We start from the raw sequence: 18,910 nt of genomic DNA on the forward strand, positions 1-18,910 counted from the left end.
GGAAGAGTTGGAAAGAGAGAAAGACTGACTTCTGAGGGAGGCACGGTGAAGTGAAGACACCTCTGTGAAAGTGAAGCAGATGATTGTGGCAAAAAGAACCAATGAGTAGTCTGGTTGTTCAGCTAAGAAAAGGATGGAGATCATACACATGCTTCAGATGGCTGCTCCATGTCAGAAGATCACAGGACAGAGGTCTTCTGTGGGTTTGAACACCAGGAAATGAAGGAATTAGCCATCTTTCTTGTAACTAAAGTGGAGCCTTTTAAAGGACACTTACTGTGAGTTTGCAAGGCTCACTTTCTAATCACTTTTGGAAATTGCCTATTAATCACCTTAAAACTAAAAGTGTTGGGGACCTTTAGAATGACAACTTTGAAAAGTCTTTATCAATTGAGTTTAATGTCTATAGAGATTCTCAGTCTACCAGGTCATGGTTGTCCCAAAGGTGCTTTTTCAAGAGGCAACTGGACTATCTGGTTTTTCTTTGAAGATGTTTTGCTTGTCATCCAAGAAGCTTCTTCAGCTTCATTCCCCACAATCCAGTCAGAGTTGAAGAAGCCTCTTGGATGAGAAGCGAAACGTCTTCAAAGAAAAACTAGAAAGTCCAGTGGCCTCTTGAAAAAGCACCTTTGGGACAAGTGAGTTTAACTTCAACAAAGATAAAAAATAAAAAATAATTAAAAGCTTAAGAACCTAAAGAATTTAAGAGCTTGTCATAATGAGTTACAGAACAAGTTGCAATTTTGAAATTATTTTGAAATTATTTTAAATGTGATCAGCAACAAGAAGGATAGAGAAAAATATGGATAGACAAATGGAACTGAGAATGTTATAGAGAAAGATATGGACACACAAATGGAGCTGATGGATGATTTATTCACTAAAGGAGATGTACAACTATTAAATCAGGAAACTGATTTAGATACTGAATATACAAAAGAGCTAATTTAAGATCTTGAAGGTCTGTAGTAGAAGTGACATACAAAAAACCCCAAATAAACTTTACTCATTGGATATACAAAAGGAATCTGTTAATGTTTGAAAGCTTTTTAGCTTAAAAAAACAAAACCACACAAAACCAAAACCTGGCTCTGGGACTCTCTTTGAAGGGGTTAAAAATAACATTCATAAAAACTCAGAGAAGGTATACAAGATTGGCTTATTCAATCAGGGTTAGCATTTGAGATAGCTGAATGAGCAACAGCCATGTAGAATTAGTCAAGAAAGGTTAGAGAAGATTAAGCAGGCAAGGCCATGAAGCCTTCTGAAAGTAAAAATAAAGGTACTTTTGCCAGATTGGCCAAAGATAAAGAATCCTTCCCAAGGACAGGAGATAGGTAAATGTTGTTTGGTGGTGTTAAAGGAATCATCACAGGATATAAGCTGTTCAGAGTAAAGCTTCCTTTTACAATTGATAGATGATGATTTTGTCAATGCCAATGGTGTTCAATTAGTGCTCCAAATGTTTTGGAGTTGCACCCAAGGCACCTATTACTATTGGTACTATCATTGCTTTCTTTTACCACAGTTGTTCTATTTCTATATGCAGGTCTGTGTTTCTCTTCTCTTCTCTTCTCTTCTCTTCTCTTCTCTTCTCTTCTCTTCTCTTCTCTTCTCTTCTCTTCTCTCCTCTCCTCTCCTCTCCTCCTCTCCTCTCCCCTCCTCTCCTCTCCTGTTCTCCTCTGGTACTGCCATGTCCACTATCCAGACTTTTTTTTTGTTGTTGTTAAGTCTGGGATGTTATGTGGCAGATGCTTGTCTATTTGAATTCTAAAGTCCCAGAGCACTTTAATTTCTTCATTTTCTATTACTTTTTCTATTTTGTGATCTCACCAGTTCTTGCTAGCAGTCAAAGGATATTTCTTGCAGATATGTCAATGTGCCATTGTTGCTCGTTTTTCATACCATTGTTTGGAGTTAGTCTATGCAATCTTCTTGTAGCAATTAACTAAGTTGTCCATTGTTTCTTCAGCTCCTTTGCAGAGGTGGTACTTGCTGTCTTTTGCTGTCTTCTCAATTCTGATTTTGTATGTGTTTGTTCTTAAGATGTAGTTTTATGCAGTCTGTCTCCTTCTCCTTCAAATTTCCTGCTCTTAGCCATTGCTGTATCTGGTTGTTATCTGCTTTGCCTGCTGTTTTTTTAATGTACTGGCCATGCAAAATGTTGTCTTGCCATGCCTATTCTTTATTTGCTCTTTCTTGTATTGTTTTTGGGTGAACTATAGCAATTAGAATGACATTTGGCATCAGCATAAAGTTGAGTACAGAGAATAAAAACCAAGCAGATATCCATCCCTATATGCCAGATTCTCAGCATTACGTATACTTCAAGAATGTCTCCAAAACATTGCATTATGAAAACAGGTTTTGTCAAGATAAAACACTTGGCACTGACACTTAATCTCTGTCTATGTGCATGCATATGTAGTGAAGCTGTATCTTTGGAAGCTTTTCCAGTGGCATCCATCATTCTAAGGGTATCTATCTCCATTATTCATTATTAATAGTTGTGCCAGTTTGTGGCTGAATGGCAGATGTGGTTTACAGCTTTTCAAGGAATTACAAAGTAGTGCTTAGTGACACTTCATTTCTAAGACAGTTTTGAAGAGACAACTCTTAGTGGAAATATTATTATTCTATGTAAAATGGTATAGAGTTTTGTAGAGAACAATCATAAAACACGATCCTAGGAATCGTTCTGCAGCATTCAGCAAAAAGGCCAGCACTTTATCCCCAAAGGAGATATCCAGAAAACTCACATATGTGGAACATTGAAACAGGAGCTAATTAGTTTTTCTCAGCATCTGATGCACTGGATCATTAAATATGCATTCATCAAATTTTAGTGAATGTCAATATTCATGTATGATTACTGAAAATCTCCAATGAATTCTATAAATGTCAGAAGAGATATACAAGCTTTATTATATTCTATTAAGCACTTTGTATTTGCAGCACTCTGCAGCAAATGCTGACGATCAATCACTTTGGAGAACTGAATAGATTTCATGCTTGGTATATTTAATTACCAAGGAGATAGCCCATCCATTCTTGACAGGAATGCCAAATTGATCACATGGAATACAGTGCTGCAGTTGCCCTCTCCTTTGCAGGATGTTGACATGCGAAGTGTATTTTTGCTCCTTGCATAGAGCACAAAGCCAGACACATGAAAATATCCCAAGGTTGAAAAATGCATTGTGTTTGTGTTACTGTTTAATTTCTACTCCTCACACTTTTTAATATGGAGAGGTTTTTTTTTTTTACACTGAACTTATCAGAAATATATTCTTAGGACTAAATCTTTTAGCATTTAGAACTGTATTATTACCACCTGGTCAACATGAGATAGAGCTACTAAATGTTGCTTAGTAAAGAATGTTAAAATCCAAAATACACAATACTTTTAGCTCCAGTTTTTATGTTGGAGAGAGAATAAAATACTTCAAATGCAAAGGGGGAAAAAAGACCTTGCACTGAAAAGGTCATGCACTGAAATTGAAAAATGTGCCTGGTCTTTACTACATGTCAGAATGTAGGATAGAATTTCAAAATCAAATTAAACAAAAAAACCCGCCATAAATTTATAAGAAAAAATAGCTTTCATTTCCAAGAGATTATACATCTGGTATGCAACCAATAACATGGTATTATTATTATTATTATTATTATTATTATTATTATTATTATTATTATTATTATTATTATTATTGGAATGTAATATTAACAAAGTTCTTGTAGATTCTTTGTTAGGGTAAAAAATCTACCACCCATACTGTGATAGACTACCTTTGGTTTTGGGGTTGCGGGGGATTTTACTCCCTCCCCCTTTCCACTCCACAGATCACAGATCTTGGTATCTCGGCCTACATAAATTGTGCATCACAATGTTCGTTGCTAAGTGACAATTACAATATGCACGACAAACAGCTCCCACACAGGCTTCTGGAATCTCTCAGACTGTGCAAATGTATGTCTGCTTCAATGAACACTGAGAATTGTGGGTGATACTATATTGTGTTTCCATGGAATTGCCCCAATTCACTGAATGTTAAGCAATATGTCATCCTACAATACATTGTGAAAAAAAGAAACAAAGGATAAAAAAGGAGTATAGCACGAAGTTTGGCAGTCTTTCTTCCAAAAAGATACCATGCCACTAATCATAATTTTCATAAATTTAAAACTGAAAGGCATTGTGCAAAAGCTTTTACTTTGTTTACTTCAAGCAGTCCTTACATTAAACATATTATAGTGAATAATCCCTGCAAGCTGAAAACACGATACTCAGTCTACATTATGCTCTTTTTAAGAATGTCCATTCACTTAAATAACTGGTTATGTCATTTAAACTATTTTAATGAATGACTTATACCAGAAGCTGGAGTTGAGATCACTGTGATCTCTTTTAGTAATTCCTTATAGATATTGAGCAAAAGGAGAGAGCCAATGGGATGCTGATAGTGATAATGCCTCTATCCAGCTTCTGGCTCTATCACTACTTACAACTAATCCACCCACTTGGTACCCTTGAACACGGTTGAAATTTGATAATAGACTGAGTATATTTTTGGAAGTGCATAGGTACATTATGACTAGTATACCACTTCTGATTTGGTGGGATTTGGCTGTAGTTATCCACACCCTGTTACATTCCCTATTTAATTACCACAGCATACTCTTGAAAATTGCCTAGAAATTGCAATTTGTGCAGAATACTGCAGCTAGCTTGCCATCTGGTCTAAAGTACAGTTTGCCAGCTGTTCATCAGCCATAATTTAAACTACTGATTTTAACCTGAAAATCTTATTGGCTTGGGGCCTCATTATTTAAAAGTTAAAGTTGAAGCTGCCAAGACAGAAGCCATTGATTCTCAGACCACATAAAAGCATTTTGTAAACTTGGAAGAGATGTTTCTGATTTTCAACAGTGGGAGGAAAAAAACCAGCCCCAAGTCTCTTAACTAAAAGCACAGGAGAAGTTGTCCAAGGATTTAAACCTGTGGCTGACAAACATTTGATTCCTAATTCTTCAATATGCATCTCTTCTACAATAAGCAGTAAACAGCATGCACATGTGGTAAATAAATACTATTTCTTGAAGCAACTTATCTAGTCATAATGAGCCTCTGAAGCTTCTGATATTATTGAATATGGAACTTCTGGAGAGTTGATTTTTATTGCTCTGACTGGTATGAAATCTGCTGCTTAGGAAGTACTTTTGCCATTATTACTGCATGTTAAGAAATTCAGAAAAGGTCTTTCTGAAGATGAGAGTGCATTCATTTATCTGGGTGAATGTAATTTTCTTTGCAGTGTTATGGAAGTGATAATATTACTTTCTTCTGGCGTTGGTCTTCTTTTATACTTTAAAATCCAGGAACATGTGAGGTAGACAGGACAGAAGCTGGAGGACAGCTGACAAAAATTCAAATACAAAAACCAGTTACATGCATTTCTTAGGTCCAGGCCATATTGATGTCAATGAATGCTACTGGTACATTATGGTGCGTGAGTCCGGGATGGGTAATCAGGTGTATCTGGGATGACAGGAAAGAAGCCTGCAAGCCACTGGAGATAATCAGTTTTTAATGTTGATAGTTCTGAATTCTCACCCATTTCCTTGAAGGTTTTTACCAGGGTATATGAAACCAGCTTTTAAGGGTACACCTGGCCAAGTTGAGATCCTCAGGGACAATCCCATTCTTTAAATCATTTGTTTTGCACCCTAAATGAGTATGTCATGAAATAATCTTTAATTCTGTGGCTGAAATTAAGCTAATCAAGCCAATTTCCTAATAGGTCACATATTGATATTATTTCATCCTATTAGAGCTGTTTATAACACACCATTTCTGAAGGAGTAGCAAAAAACTCGAGAACAAGGATCTTCGAATGAAAAATCTCCACAGCAAGAATAAAAATGTAACAACTTGTTCTGAATCCCTCATTACAAAATCAGAATTCTAACATTATGGAATGTAATTCCTTAGAAAAATTAATAACTGCTCAAAGTTAATTATACCAAAGATGGATTGAAATCACCTGAATATCTTCTCTTAACTTTATTCTCTAATCTTCCATCCTATGTAGACCTAGCAGATGGATGAAACAATTCCTGGATTTCCTTTCATCTTATCCCTGTGATGCTTAGGCAGATTTAAGCTCTATGGACAAATTAAAGAACAAAAGATTACCTCACAACGCTCTGAACAAAAAAAGGTACACAAATCTTCAGCTATAAGCGAACCTCACACACATGGATCTACAGCAAAAAAACCCTTCAGGTTGGACTATTGTTAAGAGTTAGAACTTTGGGAAATGAGTTTAAACTCATTTGAATGTCCTGCTCTGCTTCATTTGTGATATCTGAAATTATAATCTTTGCATCAGATATAAATGCATGAACAAAGAATGTGAGGGTAACTTGAATGCTTCTCTTGAACAAAATTGCATCTCACTAAAGCGGCACAAAAGATAGGAAGTGAAGCTATTCGTATATCCTGTTTTCTCTCTCCTCATCCTCCAATATTGAAAGTTGAAATTACTTCAGAGCAGAGCTGTAGGAATATATCCACAATGAGAAAAAAATGTAAATAAATATGTGGGCCCCACTTTCTCTAGACTAATTTTGGCTTCTGGACAGATTAGAAATAAAATAAACAAAGAAATACAATATAGAGGGAGAAACATTTTCTATTTCCTGTAACTTTCTTCCACAGTCCTACATTTTATGAAGGAAAAATCTCCCCTCCCTACTTCTTACTTTTATTAAATTAAAAGACTTTGCATCTGATTTACATCAACAAATTTATCTCCCTTTTCTACTTAAAAAGCACTTATATTATAGTTAAAAACAGGAATAAATTACTGGATCCATATTCTGCATTTTACACTTCAGTCCATCCAAATGCCTTCCACTGTCTAAACACACAGTGATGTCTCATTGCAAGGAACTGCTTTTAATCACAAATATTATACATGTTACTTCCTAGCTGTGAATTGTCACCTTGGTGTTATTCTGAAAAGTTCTTCCTGGGCAAGCCTGGCTCCATATTTATTTATCAAATTAGCCTACCTCCCTTCCCAAAAGGACGAAGTTCATGCACAATTAAAATTTGGAAAAGCACACTAGTAGGCAAGAATCCAAGACTAAACCCGATTCCTAAATAGCAAGAGTGCTATATATTTGCTTATAAATCCTCCCTTCCTCATGATTTAAAGGCAGTTCTTAATTCCCACTTGAAATTGTAATATGAATCAAGTTCTAGTAACAGCAATGGAATCCATCAATGATGTAAGTTAGGAGAACCAACACGTCAATTACAAAAGCATCAATGCATGGCAAGAAAAAAGTAACATTTAGGTTTTTTTAAAAAAAAAAACTGTATTTCACAAAATATTTTTTTTAAAACACACACACTTACAATAGCAATAAAAATGACCCTGACTTACTATTTTTAAACTATTCTCCAACTTCAGACAACAATACCTTGACAATGCAAGTAACCTATGAAATGAATGGAAAGGAACTAATAGATTAACAAAGGAAATGGCTATTTTAAGCTACCAAAAGTATTTATAGTTACTTTTGAGCATCACAGTAAGATGGAAAAATAAAACAGAATATTCATATAACATGTCAATGATATTTCGATCAGTTTCCATAGATCAGCAGTGGCCTCCAACCCTTTGGGCACCAGGGACCGGTTCTGGGGAGAGAGGTTTTTCCATGGACCAGAGGGGGCGTGGTTTCATGTGCTTCCTACATCCCGCCGATGGGCCTTTGATTGTTTGTGCAGCCCGGTTTCTGGCTTGCTGCGGCCCAGTGCTGGTCCACGGACCAGGGGTTAGCGACACCTGCCATAGATTATAGCACATTACAGCAATAATTCTTCAGGCTTCAGTAGAATAGGACTGAATGAAATTTCAATATTGGTGATTGCTTAGAATATTGCTTAGAGTATTGTTATATATTCTAATATATTCTTTACAACTTAATGTAAGTATTGTTCTCATGGTTAGAAAAAAACTGAAAGTGAATTCCTTGTTAGATTCAGCATTAAAAAACCCAACAATTTGACTGCTTAATCATACTCCTGGCTTTGGTTTCTAATATTTTAACTCTTGATAAAAACTTTACTGGCATGGACCAGTAGTGGGTTGCAAATCCCATCGCTATCGGTTCGCTCATCATAAAATAATTGCTCGCGTGTGCAGAAGCATCCGGGTGGAGACTCCCACCGCCGCTGCTACCAGTTCGCCCAATCCGATCACCTGCCTGGAACCTGCACTGTATTTCATACATCAATACATTAGAGAGAATCCAGAGATATTTTACTAGAAGAGTACTCAAATCTTCTGCTCGAAATAAAATTTCTGATACCACCAGGCTTGAAATTTTAGGTCTAGATAGCCTCGAACTACGTCACCTACGTTTCGACCTATGCTTAGTTCATAAGATTATTTACCAAAACATTCTACCTGTAAATGAGTACTTTAATTTCAACCATAATAACACAAGGGCTATCAATATATTTAAACTCAATGTAATTCACTCTAATCTTAATTGTAGGAAATATGACTTCTGTAATAGAGTAGTAAATGTCTGGAACACTCTACCTGATCCTGTTGTTAGTCTCTCTAATCCACATACCTTTCACCATAAACTGTCTATCATGGACCTTTCATGTTTCTTAAGAGATCCCTAACGGGGCGTGCATAAGCACACCAGCGTGCCTACCGTCCCTGTCCTACTGTTCCCATTTATATGTACTCATTTTATGTGTTTATGGCTATGTTTTGCCAATTTATATCCTTTTTTTGTGCCAATTTTTTTCATGTGTCCATGTCTATGTCTATTCTGTTACTTGTTTTCTTGTACTTGTTGACAAATTAAATAAATAAATAAATAAATAAATAAATAAATAAATAACCCACCACTGGCATGGACTTCTAGCCTTGTTGCTTTAAGGTAAACTGAGAGGCTAGAATTCAATGCCAACAATAATGAAAGAAACACATGCATCATCAAATTTAGTTTTAAACACCCAGCATCTAGTCATAGCTAGAACACATAAATGGATAGAAAATGAATAAATAATGAAATACCTCTTTCAAACATAGCATATTGGTTGTATATTCACATAGTGATGTCCTTGAAATCCATGAGGACTATTGTAATGGATTTCACCCAAAGGAAACAACGAAAATACATTAATAGATCTATTCATTACAAAGATAAAATCATAAAGAGCTGCGGATCATAAGAACTGTGGTAGCACAGTGGTTAGAATGCAGTACTGCAGTTTGGCAGTTTGAATCTCACCAGGCTGAATGTTGACTCAGCCTTCCATCCTTCCGAGGTGGGTAAAATGAGGACCCAGATTGTTGGGGCCAATATGCTGACTCTGTAAACCGCTTAGAGAGGGCTGTAAAGCACTATAAAGCGGTATATAAGTCTAATTGCTGTTGCAATTGCTATAAATGGAAGGATACTAACTACTGATCTATTTTACAGCCCAATTTTAGTAACATGTTTTAACCAAACATGTGTTATATACTATAGAGCAGCTTTTCTCAAACTTGGCAACTTTAAGATGTGTGGACCTCACTCCCAGAATTCTCCAGCCAGCATCTTAAGGCTGCCAACATTGAGAAATGCTGCTATAGAGATGCTTTTACTTTTCAATTATAGGTGTGGAAGCAACTTTTGGTTAGCACTGTCCACAGGATCTTGCTATTTTCGTGAAAATGACAAAAGCAGCATTGTGGTGTTGTACTGGAAGTTCTGCCCCTTTTGGTGGGCATGACATGTTGTGCTGCATTTAGAGAAAAGGCAAGGCTTGCATTACAACATCACATCATTGCGTTCTTCAGTATGACCTCTTCTGGCCCCTGTTGCAGCCTTTTGCATTATAATTCTTTACCAGGGGCAGCAGACAAAGCTGAAAGCAATGCTGGACTAATATAATATAACCATCAAGGTAGTATTGTGACCCTATTTCTCAATATCAATTTTGAGGGGGGTTTTGTTTTGACTATGGATGGAGAAATCATTACTCAAATCTACATATCAAATCAGATGATTAATTTATGTCATAAAGTTGAACATATATGAAGCCCCAATAATTATTATTGTGCAAGTAGCAGACAGCAAAGCGGACAAGGCTATGAATAGCAATAGCATTTAGATTTATATATTACTTCATAGTGCAGCCCTCTCTAAGCGGTTTACAGAGTCAGCATATTGGCCCCAACAATTTGGGTCCTCATTTACCCACCTCAGAAGGATGGAAGGCTGAGTCAACCTTCAGCCTGGTGAGATTCGATTTGCCAAACTGCTGGCAGCCGGTGATCAGCAGAAGTAGCCTGCAGTACTGCACTCTAACCACTGCGCCACCACAACTCAAGTGAATGTTGTTCACTTTTGAAAATCATTTTACAAGGCATTTGCTTGTAAACCTTAAATAGCATAACAACCACTGTATCTTGGACAAAGTACCTGACATACAGTATTACTTGAAATACATTTTGAATGGTTTTAAGAAAATTTATGCTGTACCAAAGCAAGAGGAATCTCAAAGTGCAGTGTTGAATATTAATTTGAAGCTCAGAATAATCAAATTGCATTGTGGATAACCAATGCCCTTAATGCTTACCAGCTGTGTTTTTTTTTTACCCAGAGGCCTCTCCCATTAGATTACAAGTTACCCTTTCTAAACATCCACAGCCACAATACCATTAATAATGCCTGCTAAATTAGATTGTTGACATCTGCTGTTTTTTGTCAATGGCTTTTTGGGATTTCCTTTGGTGGTCTCCACTGTTACTAGGAAATCATGTTTGCTGCTGCATTAACTAGAAAGAAGATAAGTAACGCTTTGCATTGAGACCCTACTAAGAAAATAACTACGTACTGTAACAGCTAATTCTCTATCCACATTTCAGCAAAGGTTCCAAAACCACATTTGCACTCAGTGTGTTACATTTATTTACTTTTAAACTTTCAGCCTTACCTATAATACTGTAGCTGAGATTCTAGCTGCTGGATATAGAGCTGCAGTTGGGACACTTTATGGGCTTTAGTTTCTAGCTCCTTTACTTTTCCAAGGCTGTTAACAATAACACATCTTGCTTCTTCAACTTTCTTCCTCATTTCTGCCTGCTCTCTTTTTAAGCTGTGGTTGCAATCTTCCAAGGCTATCAGGGCTTCATGAGAATTCCTTAGTTCTTTTTCCAGTTCTTGGTTAAACTTAATTGCTTCTTCAATTTGTCCATCTCTAGAAGTTCGGATTAATTCAACTTCTTTTAGAACGCTCTGAAGGCACTTGGAAGTCTGAAATCTATTGTTAACCTGTTGTCTCCGGCTGCCTATAAAGCAAGTCCCATTTTTCTTATGCTGTGCATGGCTCTTCCACAATCCCACCTACAATCATCAGGAGCAAAATAGAAAATATTAATTAGGACCTGTTTAAACAAACAGATTTCTTCTCAATGCAATTAATACATTTGCCTTCAATAAATGTATCAATAGCTGAAGAATGATCATAATCCAATGGCTAAATTTAAAACAAACACACAAGCACTCATAATGACTCTTGTTTACATTGTTTCACACAGGAATTCTTGTGTGAATATTCTTAAATGGAGTTTATCGCCATTTTGGTTACCTAGATTACACAACTGCGCTTCCCAATGAAAATTTAGGAACATGTTCCAGATTAAACAAACAAGGCTGAGAGACACCAACATGTATTAAAACTGTAATCATGAACTCAGTTACCTCACAGAAAGGTGCATTCGGTTTTGAGTCAAGATGCATAAAATTGCATTATAAAATATATGGCAATAATAAGTATGAAAGCTTATCAAGAGAAACTGTCATCTTGTAACTCTTAAGCTCTTGGTGAAATAAAACATTGTGAAACATTAAGTACTTTTTATTCTAATCCTGCCTAATTTGGTGCTGTACTTGAAGTGTACCATCTTGCTGGCTGTGAATTATGGGAGCTGAAATCTAATGCATCTGAAGATCACCAAACCAGAGAAGACTGATCTAGAAGTTATTAAAGTATCAACAAGTAGAACACATAGCTAAGAGTGCATGGTATGCAAACAAAACCTTGCTTATACCAATATTGTCTTCATTAAAGTAATATATTTCAAAAACTTGTCTTATTGTGCTTTCAGTAAGGGATGATGAAGGCATCAATAAACCACGAAAAGCACAGTACTCAATCCAACATCACTATAACTCAAATTCAGCGTTTTATTTCATAAAGGGTATACAGAGCTACTTCAACACATCCCAAAAGCTCTCTAAAACTGTCCAGAACTGGAAGCAAATGAAGATAGCAGATGGGTATCAAGAGTGAATGTCAATGAGCCAAAAGAGTCAATGGCTCTTTTGGGGCAGGGAGGACAAAGGACTCCTTACTGTATTATGGTTTGGGGGCAGAGGAGGAAAAGGATTGCTCTCACTGTCTTTGTTCCCACAAGTACACAGTTTAATTTGTGAAAGGGAACGTATATACCTGTGTTCTGCACGCATGCTCTAAGTTTTGTTTTTTCACATACTAATATCACCTTTACTATGAATGAATGTGAGTAACCTATATTGTTTATTTATTAGATTTCTATACTGCCCATCTCACTAATACAGCAACTCTGGGCAACTTAGGTAAAGGTAAAGATTCCCCTCACACATATGTGCTAGTCATTCCTGACTCTAGGGGGTGGTGCTCAGCTCCGTTTCAAAGCCGAAGAGCCAACGCTGTCCGAAGATGTCTCCATGGTCATGTGGCTGGCATGGCTAAATGCCAAAGGTGCACGGAATGCTGTTACCTTCCCACCAAAGGTGGTCCCTATTTTTCTACTTGCATTTTTTACGTGCTTTTGAACTGCTAGGTTGGCAGAAGCTGGGACAAGTAATGGGAACTCACCCCATTACGCAACACTAGGGATTCGAACCGCTGAACTGCCGATCTTTCGATTGACAAGCTCAGCGTCTTAGCCACTGAGCCATCACATCCCTTTTTTGGGCAACTTATAATGTAATAAAAATATGTATATGATCTGTGCAGGCATAAGAATCATGCAGAGGTCGCCGATGCCTACTTATGTGAAATACATGCAGGTGTTCCCACAAATAGTAAAGTAAAGCAAGGAAAACAGATATAATCCCATTCCCTTCCACACTATTGCATTCACTGCAATACATTCAGAGAGGAAGAGTACATGGTTAAAATTCTCCTTGATAGGAAGGAAGCTGAAAAAAGAAACTTGGCTCTTAGGATAGCGGGTCATCAGTGGTGATGGATGAAAAAGAGCAGAAATTTGCTCTGGTTACCAAGAGCTATCAACAGTTACCAATAAGACAAACAAATGAGATGAAATTGTGACTTCAGAATAGAGTATATCATTCAGCCAAAGCATATACTATAGTTGGACGTATTCATTTATTTATGTATCAAAACTGTTGCTAAATCTAGATTCACCCTGCAACAGCATACTAAAATAAAGTGTTACACAAGAAAAGAAATGTATTGCATCACAAAAACAAGCCAAAATGAAAATTATTTATTAGCTAACATTTGGGTTGTTGATGGGTTGGCTATGTATATACAGCTGTTCTCCTAACATTTATTTCTTGAAATGTTAAAACTCATGGATTTTTTTTTTTTATTCAATTGCTCATTTAAAGTTAGTTCCCTGCGTGCTGGCCAGTATTACAAAATTGACAGGATGTAATAAAAACTAATTTCCTGTTCTACCTGACTGGGGGTTCCTATAACAAAAACATGATGGGTGTATTATTTGGGTACTCTTGGATGGTCCATGAGACATTCTAGGAATAGTCTAAAGAAGAAGAGATGGGGGTGGGGTATGAAGTAAAGGAGTCATCCTGCTACAATCCTAATGAATAGGAGAGCCACAGGAAAAGATAAGAGACAAGATGGAATTTCCCTAATAGAGGTACATTAAAGATCCATCAAAAACATTGGGAAAAATATGTTTGCAAATATCATATGTTTTTGGCTCTTGGTAGGAATATATCCATCTCCAGATGAATGTAAAGAACGATTAAAAATTAGAAGTAGATAAAGTGGTTTATTGGAAAATATGTTTTTATTTATTTACTAAGTCTCAGATTTATTCAAAAAGGTAAAACATAAGCATATAAAAATGCTTCAAACTAGTTTACCGAATTCAGTAGACTTTTGTGAAATAAATCTGTGCATTTGATAGCTGCTTCAAATAGATTTCTGCTTATGTACCCACCTGTTGGTGAGCAAAGACTACTGACCTTACCGGCAATTAAATATTAATGGGCACGTAAATGGCATTGAATTGTTAAACCCACTCAAGTCAGTGTGTTTAATTCTGCATTGGATTGAACTTTTATTAAAACCATGAAATTATTTATCACTGTGAGCTATGCTATGGGAACCCAACCTTTTTTATATTAAAAGTGTCAATCTCTTTGTTATTGAAAAGGTGTGCAGGAATGAAAATGAATACAAGTCTTCAAATATTAATATTATTGAATTTATGTAGTGTATCCTGTTTCAATAGAAAAATACATGTTTTTTCTTCATCTTTGCCCTCCATACTTTATTTGGGTTTTCCTTCAATCCAGTCATAGATAGGAATTGCCCATTGAAGTCAATGAATTTTCCAATGGAACCAAAACTATACTTATTCATAAATATATCAGAAAATCAGAAAATCCATGTAAGAGTGCTTCAGAATAAAACTTCAAAAGTGCTTATCATTGACTGGACAAGTTCATTACTTTGTTTGCAAAACTTGCAAACACAACAAGAGGCACTTGAGATTATTCTAGACAGATTTTTGCAGGTAGACCCAAATGAACTGTTTCATCTGAAACATGCTTCTCTGAATTTCTAGTAGAGTGCTGTCAACACAACACAATGTTCATTTATACCATATATGGGACCACAGTGTTTATGTGCCATGTTGTCCTTTTACCACTGACTAACAAGATTTCAGAGAAGACAAAAGCTAAGCAAAGTATTTGTGCATCAGCCCCAAAGCCAATAACTGTCAGTGACTTCAGGGAATCTTTGTTGAAGAATCTTTTCAATTTAACACAATATAAACAGAACCAGGTTTGAATGGAAATTGAAAAGTCACAAACTTTTTAGAATGATTCCCGTTACAAAAATGGTTGCTAACACTCAAGGCTGGAAAGAAATAGGGACTCTTGAACTTATTACTGCTATTTTCTTGGTCAAATAGGATACACATTACTCAAAACATACTAAACAAGACCTTCCTATAAAGCTCAATAGAGGAGCTACATTCTCCATAGGATTTGTCAGAAAAAAACCAGGGTTGCTTCTTTGTCACAATTTACTCTTTCCCCTTCACTTATAATAGCCCACCATGGCAATAAAACTCACTCCCTAGTATGTCATAATAATAAGGGTTGGCTTTGGCAGTTCAGGAAAACCCACCTAAATCAAAGTGCATGCTTTATATACAGAATAGATCATCCCACAGTGCATTTCTCCACTTGTTTGGCAAGGGAGTGTTGGTTGGGAGCGTCTGGAGCCTCCCAACATTACCCCATTCTCTTTTAAGTTGTCCTGAAAGGAAATAAAAATGCCAGTGTGGGTTTCCCTCCCTTCTGAACATTTCAATTGGCTTCAGCATCTTTCCCATCCCTGGCTGCAGTTGAGTTGCTAACTAAAAAAGTAACTACTAGTTTGCTGTAAGTTCACCACATCCCAAATGTGCCGCCTCAGACAGCTACCCCACTATCCCCTAAGGACAGGTAGGCCGCAGGAAGGCATTTAGGACCTTCTGCTGTTCACTTTCCCTTCCTCCTGTCTTTAGGTGCCCTTTCCCAGAACAGACTGGGTGGCACCTTTTGGGTGAGCATCTCTGTCACTCAGGATTTATCACACCCCACTGCCATCTCGTCTGAAAAGCGTTTAATTAAGAACCCTCGGGCGTGGTTGGGGCTCATCTTGGGACTTTCACGCCCACCCAGGCAGCGTAACCGGGGTCCGGGCAAGGGAGGCTCAACAGCTCCAAAGGCGCACTCTTTCCGATCCCTTCGGGCTCCACGGCGCAGCAGGACTTCCCCGCCCGCTCACCTGGAGCGCCAAGCACCGGGCATCGCTGCTCTGCAAAGCCGCCCTCATGTCCTCCACCAATTCGCGCAGGCTGGCGTTTTCGTCTTCCAGCTTGACGATGCGATCTTCCGCCTGCTCCAGCGCCACGATCTCTTCGTAGCATTCCCGGGAGCACGAGCCCGGCGGCGAGGAAGAGCACGACCGAGCGCCGCTGCTCCGCGGGCAACCCCTGCCCGCCGCCCTGCGTCCCGCCGCAGCTTCCTCCCGCCGGCGGCGGAGCGGGCTGCGGAGGCGAATCTGGGTCTCGATGTGCTCGCTCTCCTTGCCCAGAGGTAGCCTGTTCACCCCCGGGACGCCCTGGTCCGGCAGCTTGCAGCCGGCCTTAGTGCTGAAGTAGCCGCACAGCTTGGCATGGAACTGTCGGAAAGTCAGCTCGGGCGAGAGGTTCTCGCAGAGGCCAGCGCATTCCTCCGGGTCGGCGGCCGCCTCGCCGTCGCCGTCGTCTTGCAGCCCCAGCACCAGGCAGAGGGTCTGGAAATCGTCGCCGGGGATCTTGCCTTCGCCTTCGCAGTCCAAGTGGTGGAAGATCTCCTGCAGGTACTGATCCAAGCCCGTGGCCAGCACGATGATCTCGTTCTCTACCCCCCGGTCCAGCCCGTAGTGGTAAGCCAAGGCGCTCACCAGCCACTGGGTTCGGCGGGCCGGCCGGCTATAAGGGTCCCACACCTCAGGCGGATCCATCGTCGGGCGCTCCCGCCGCCGCCGCCGCCGCCGCCGCCCCCTCGCCACACAGCTCGCGCTTCTCTTCAACCATTCTTCCCTGCTTGAATCGAGTTTCCCCGGGTCTGGGTGGGCGGGGCTCCCTGAGCCAGCCACGCCCCCTGCTCGTGTTCCTCCCCGCCGTCGACGCCCCGCCTCCTGTCCCCAAGCGCGGAGGGGCTAGGTGGGTGCTTCTTCTAAGGCTCTGGAGGGGCGAGTGAGCATGCGTCGCATTTCTTCGGTGTAAATGAGTTGAAGGAAGGATTTTTCTTAGACTCGGAATATGAGTAACGTTTCTCAATGGAAGGAGCCATAAAATAGACTAGGAATTGGGGGCGGGGGGGGGCGGGGAAACTTTCAAGAAAAGACATTGATTGTGTCGAGGCCATCTCCAGAAGTTCAGCTGAACTGAGATAAGTCTTTGCCTTATTTATATTGTATGTCAGCTTTTGCCTCCATTTATATAAGCATTTCCAAAAGTAGCAGTAGATCATAACAGTAGCAGCCACCAACATAAATCAAATTAAGAAAGTCAATACAAATGACAATATTACAAAGAAATGCTAGGCAAACATCAGACGAATCGCATAAGAATACAAGAGCTTCCATGCGTAGCCAACAATTCTGCTTTTGCTGTAACTTGTTGCACAACACACCCCGGCAGGTGTATTTTTCTGTATCTACCTGCAGAGCTGAAGAAGCTTCTTGAATGAGAAGCGAAATGTCTTCAAAGAAAAACCAGAAAGTCCAGTGTGCCTCTTGAAAAAAGCACCTTTGGGGCAACCTTGACCTGGATGACTGAGAATCTCCATAGATACCTGCCCAAAAGTTTGTAGTTGCAATAGTTCATAAAGAGACAAATCTGCTTTCCTCAAATGTTTTAACAGAAGTTTTCTTTTTTTATTTCCTTTTTCCAAAACTAACTAAACAAAAATTATTCAAAAATAAATCAATTTGCACATCACACACACAATTTTTAAGCAAGGAAGATGCTTGGCATTAAGATGAAGAAACAAAGAATGCTTAGAATAGTTTTTTTATTTTTTAATCCTTCTGGCACAGTTCCTGCAATTCATGCCTAGAGTGTAAAAGTTCAGTCGCTAAGCCATGCCGTCCCTCCATGGCCCCATGGACCATAGCACGCCAGCCAATCCCCTCCCCGTCCTCCACTGTGGCCCTGAGTTTGCCAAATTCATGTTCGTTATGTTGATGACACTATCTAACCATCTGATCCTCTGCCGTCCCCTTCTCTTTTTGCTTTCAATCTTTCCCAACATCCTCCCTGCACATTAGGTAGCCAAAGTAGTTAAGCTTCGGCTTCAGTATCTGTCCTTCCAAAAAACAGTCAGGATTTCCTTTAAGGATTTCCTTTAGGGTTGACTGATTTGATCTCCTTGCAGTCCAAGGGACTCTCAAAAGTCTTCTCCAATACCAGAATTTGGAAGCATCAGTTCTTCAGCACTCAGCCTTCCTTATGGTCCAACTCTCATAGTGATACATTACTACTGGGAAAACCATACTTTTGATTATACAGACCTTTTGACTATACGGACCAAGGTGATGTCTCTGCTTTTTAATATGCTGACTTCTTTGTAAAGGGCAGTCTGTAATTTTTAAATTTGTGCCATTGCAAAAGAAACATATTTTATTAAACAGTTCTTTTTAACCTTTCTGATTTTGTCTGCTCTCCAAGATCTGCTCAGCCACTTGCAATTACTGACTGATGCTGGAGTTTTTGAATCGCAGGTCCCTTGCTAGGCAAGGAAGTTCATCTAGTTGTTATTTCCTTAAAAGCATATCACATCCACAGCAAATGTCTGTGCTATTAACGAAATAGTTTTTTTAAAACAACAACAGCAGGGGCGGGTTTCAAAACCTGTGGTTTTTTTTTTTTTTTGTAATTCAATTTGTATGCCACCCCTCTCCGAAGACTCAGAGTAGCTCACAATGCATTTAAAATCATTATAAAAAACATTTAAAAATTAAAAATATTAAAACTCATTCTCACCATTCATGGCCAGATCTCGCCGGATTACAGGAGCGAGA

General features: G+C 38.7%; 2 protein-coding genes across 6 annotated transcripts in view; one reads left to right on the forward strand and one right to left on the reverse strand.

Moving 5' to 3' along the window:
• The window catches only part of EFCC1 (EF-hand and coiled-coil domain containing 1), a 69,185-nt gene extending 52,032 nt beyond the window's left edge, over positions 1 to 17,153 (reverse strand). For all 5 annotated transcript variants that reach the window (XR_015732655.1, XR_015732653.1, XR_015732654.1 and 2 more), the window contains exons 1-2: positions 16,127 to 17,153; positions 11,018 to 11,427 (exon numbers count right to left, since the gene is read on the reverse strand). Coding sequence is in view for 2 of the 5 variants with exons in the window: in XM_060688357.2 (XP_060544340.2) it covers positions 11,018 to 11,427; positions 16,127 to 16,846 (1,130 nt within the window). In the remaining 3 variants the exon portion in view is untranslated. The remainder of the gene's footprint in view (positions 1 to 11,017; positions 11,428 to 16,126) is intronic.
• Positions 16,238 to 18,910, forward strand: part of CFAP92 (cilia and flagella associated protein 92 (putative)) — a 79,876-nt gene continuing 77,203 nt past the window's right edge. The window contains exon 1 of the mRNA XM_087887805.1: positions 16,238 to 16,702. The gene's annotated coding sequence lies outside the window, so the exon portion shown is untranslated. The remainder of the gene's footprint in view (positions 16,703 to 18,910) is intronic.

Source organism: Pantherophis guttatus, chromosome 2 (assembly GCF_059756535.1).
Source record: "Pantherophis guttatus breed Tessera chromosome 2, ASM5975653v1, whole genome shotgun sequence".
In the NCBI taxonomy this organism is placed as follows: Eukaryota; Metazoa; Chordata; class Lepidosauria; order Squamata; family Colubridae; genus Pantherophis; species Pantherophis guttatus.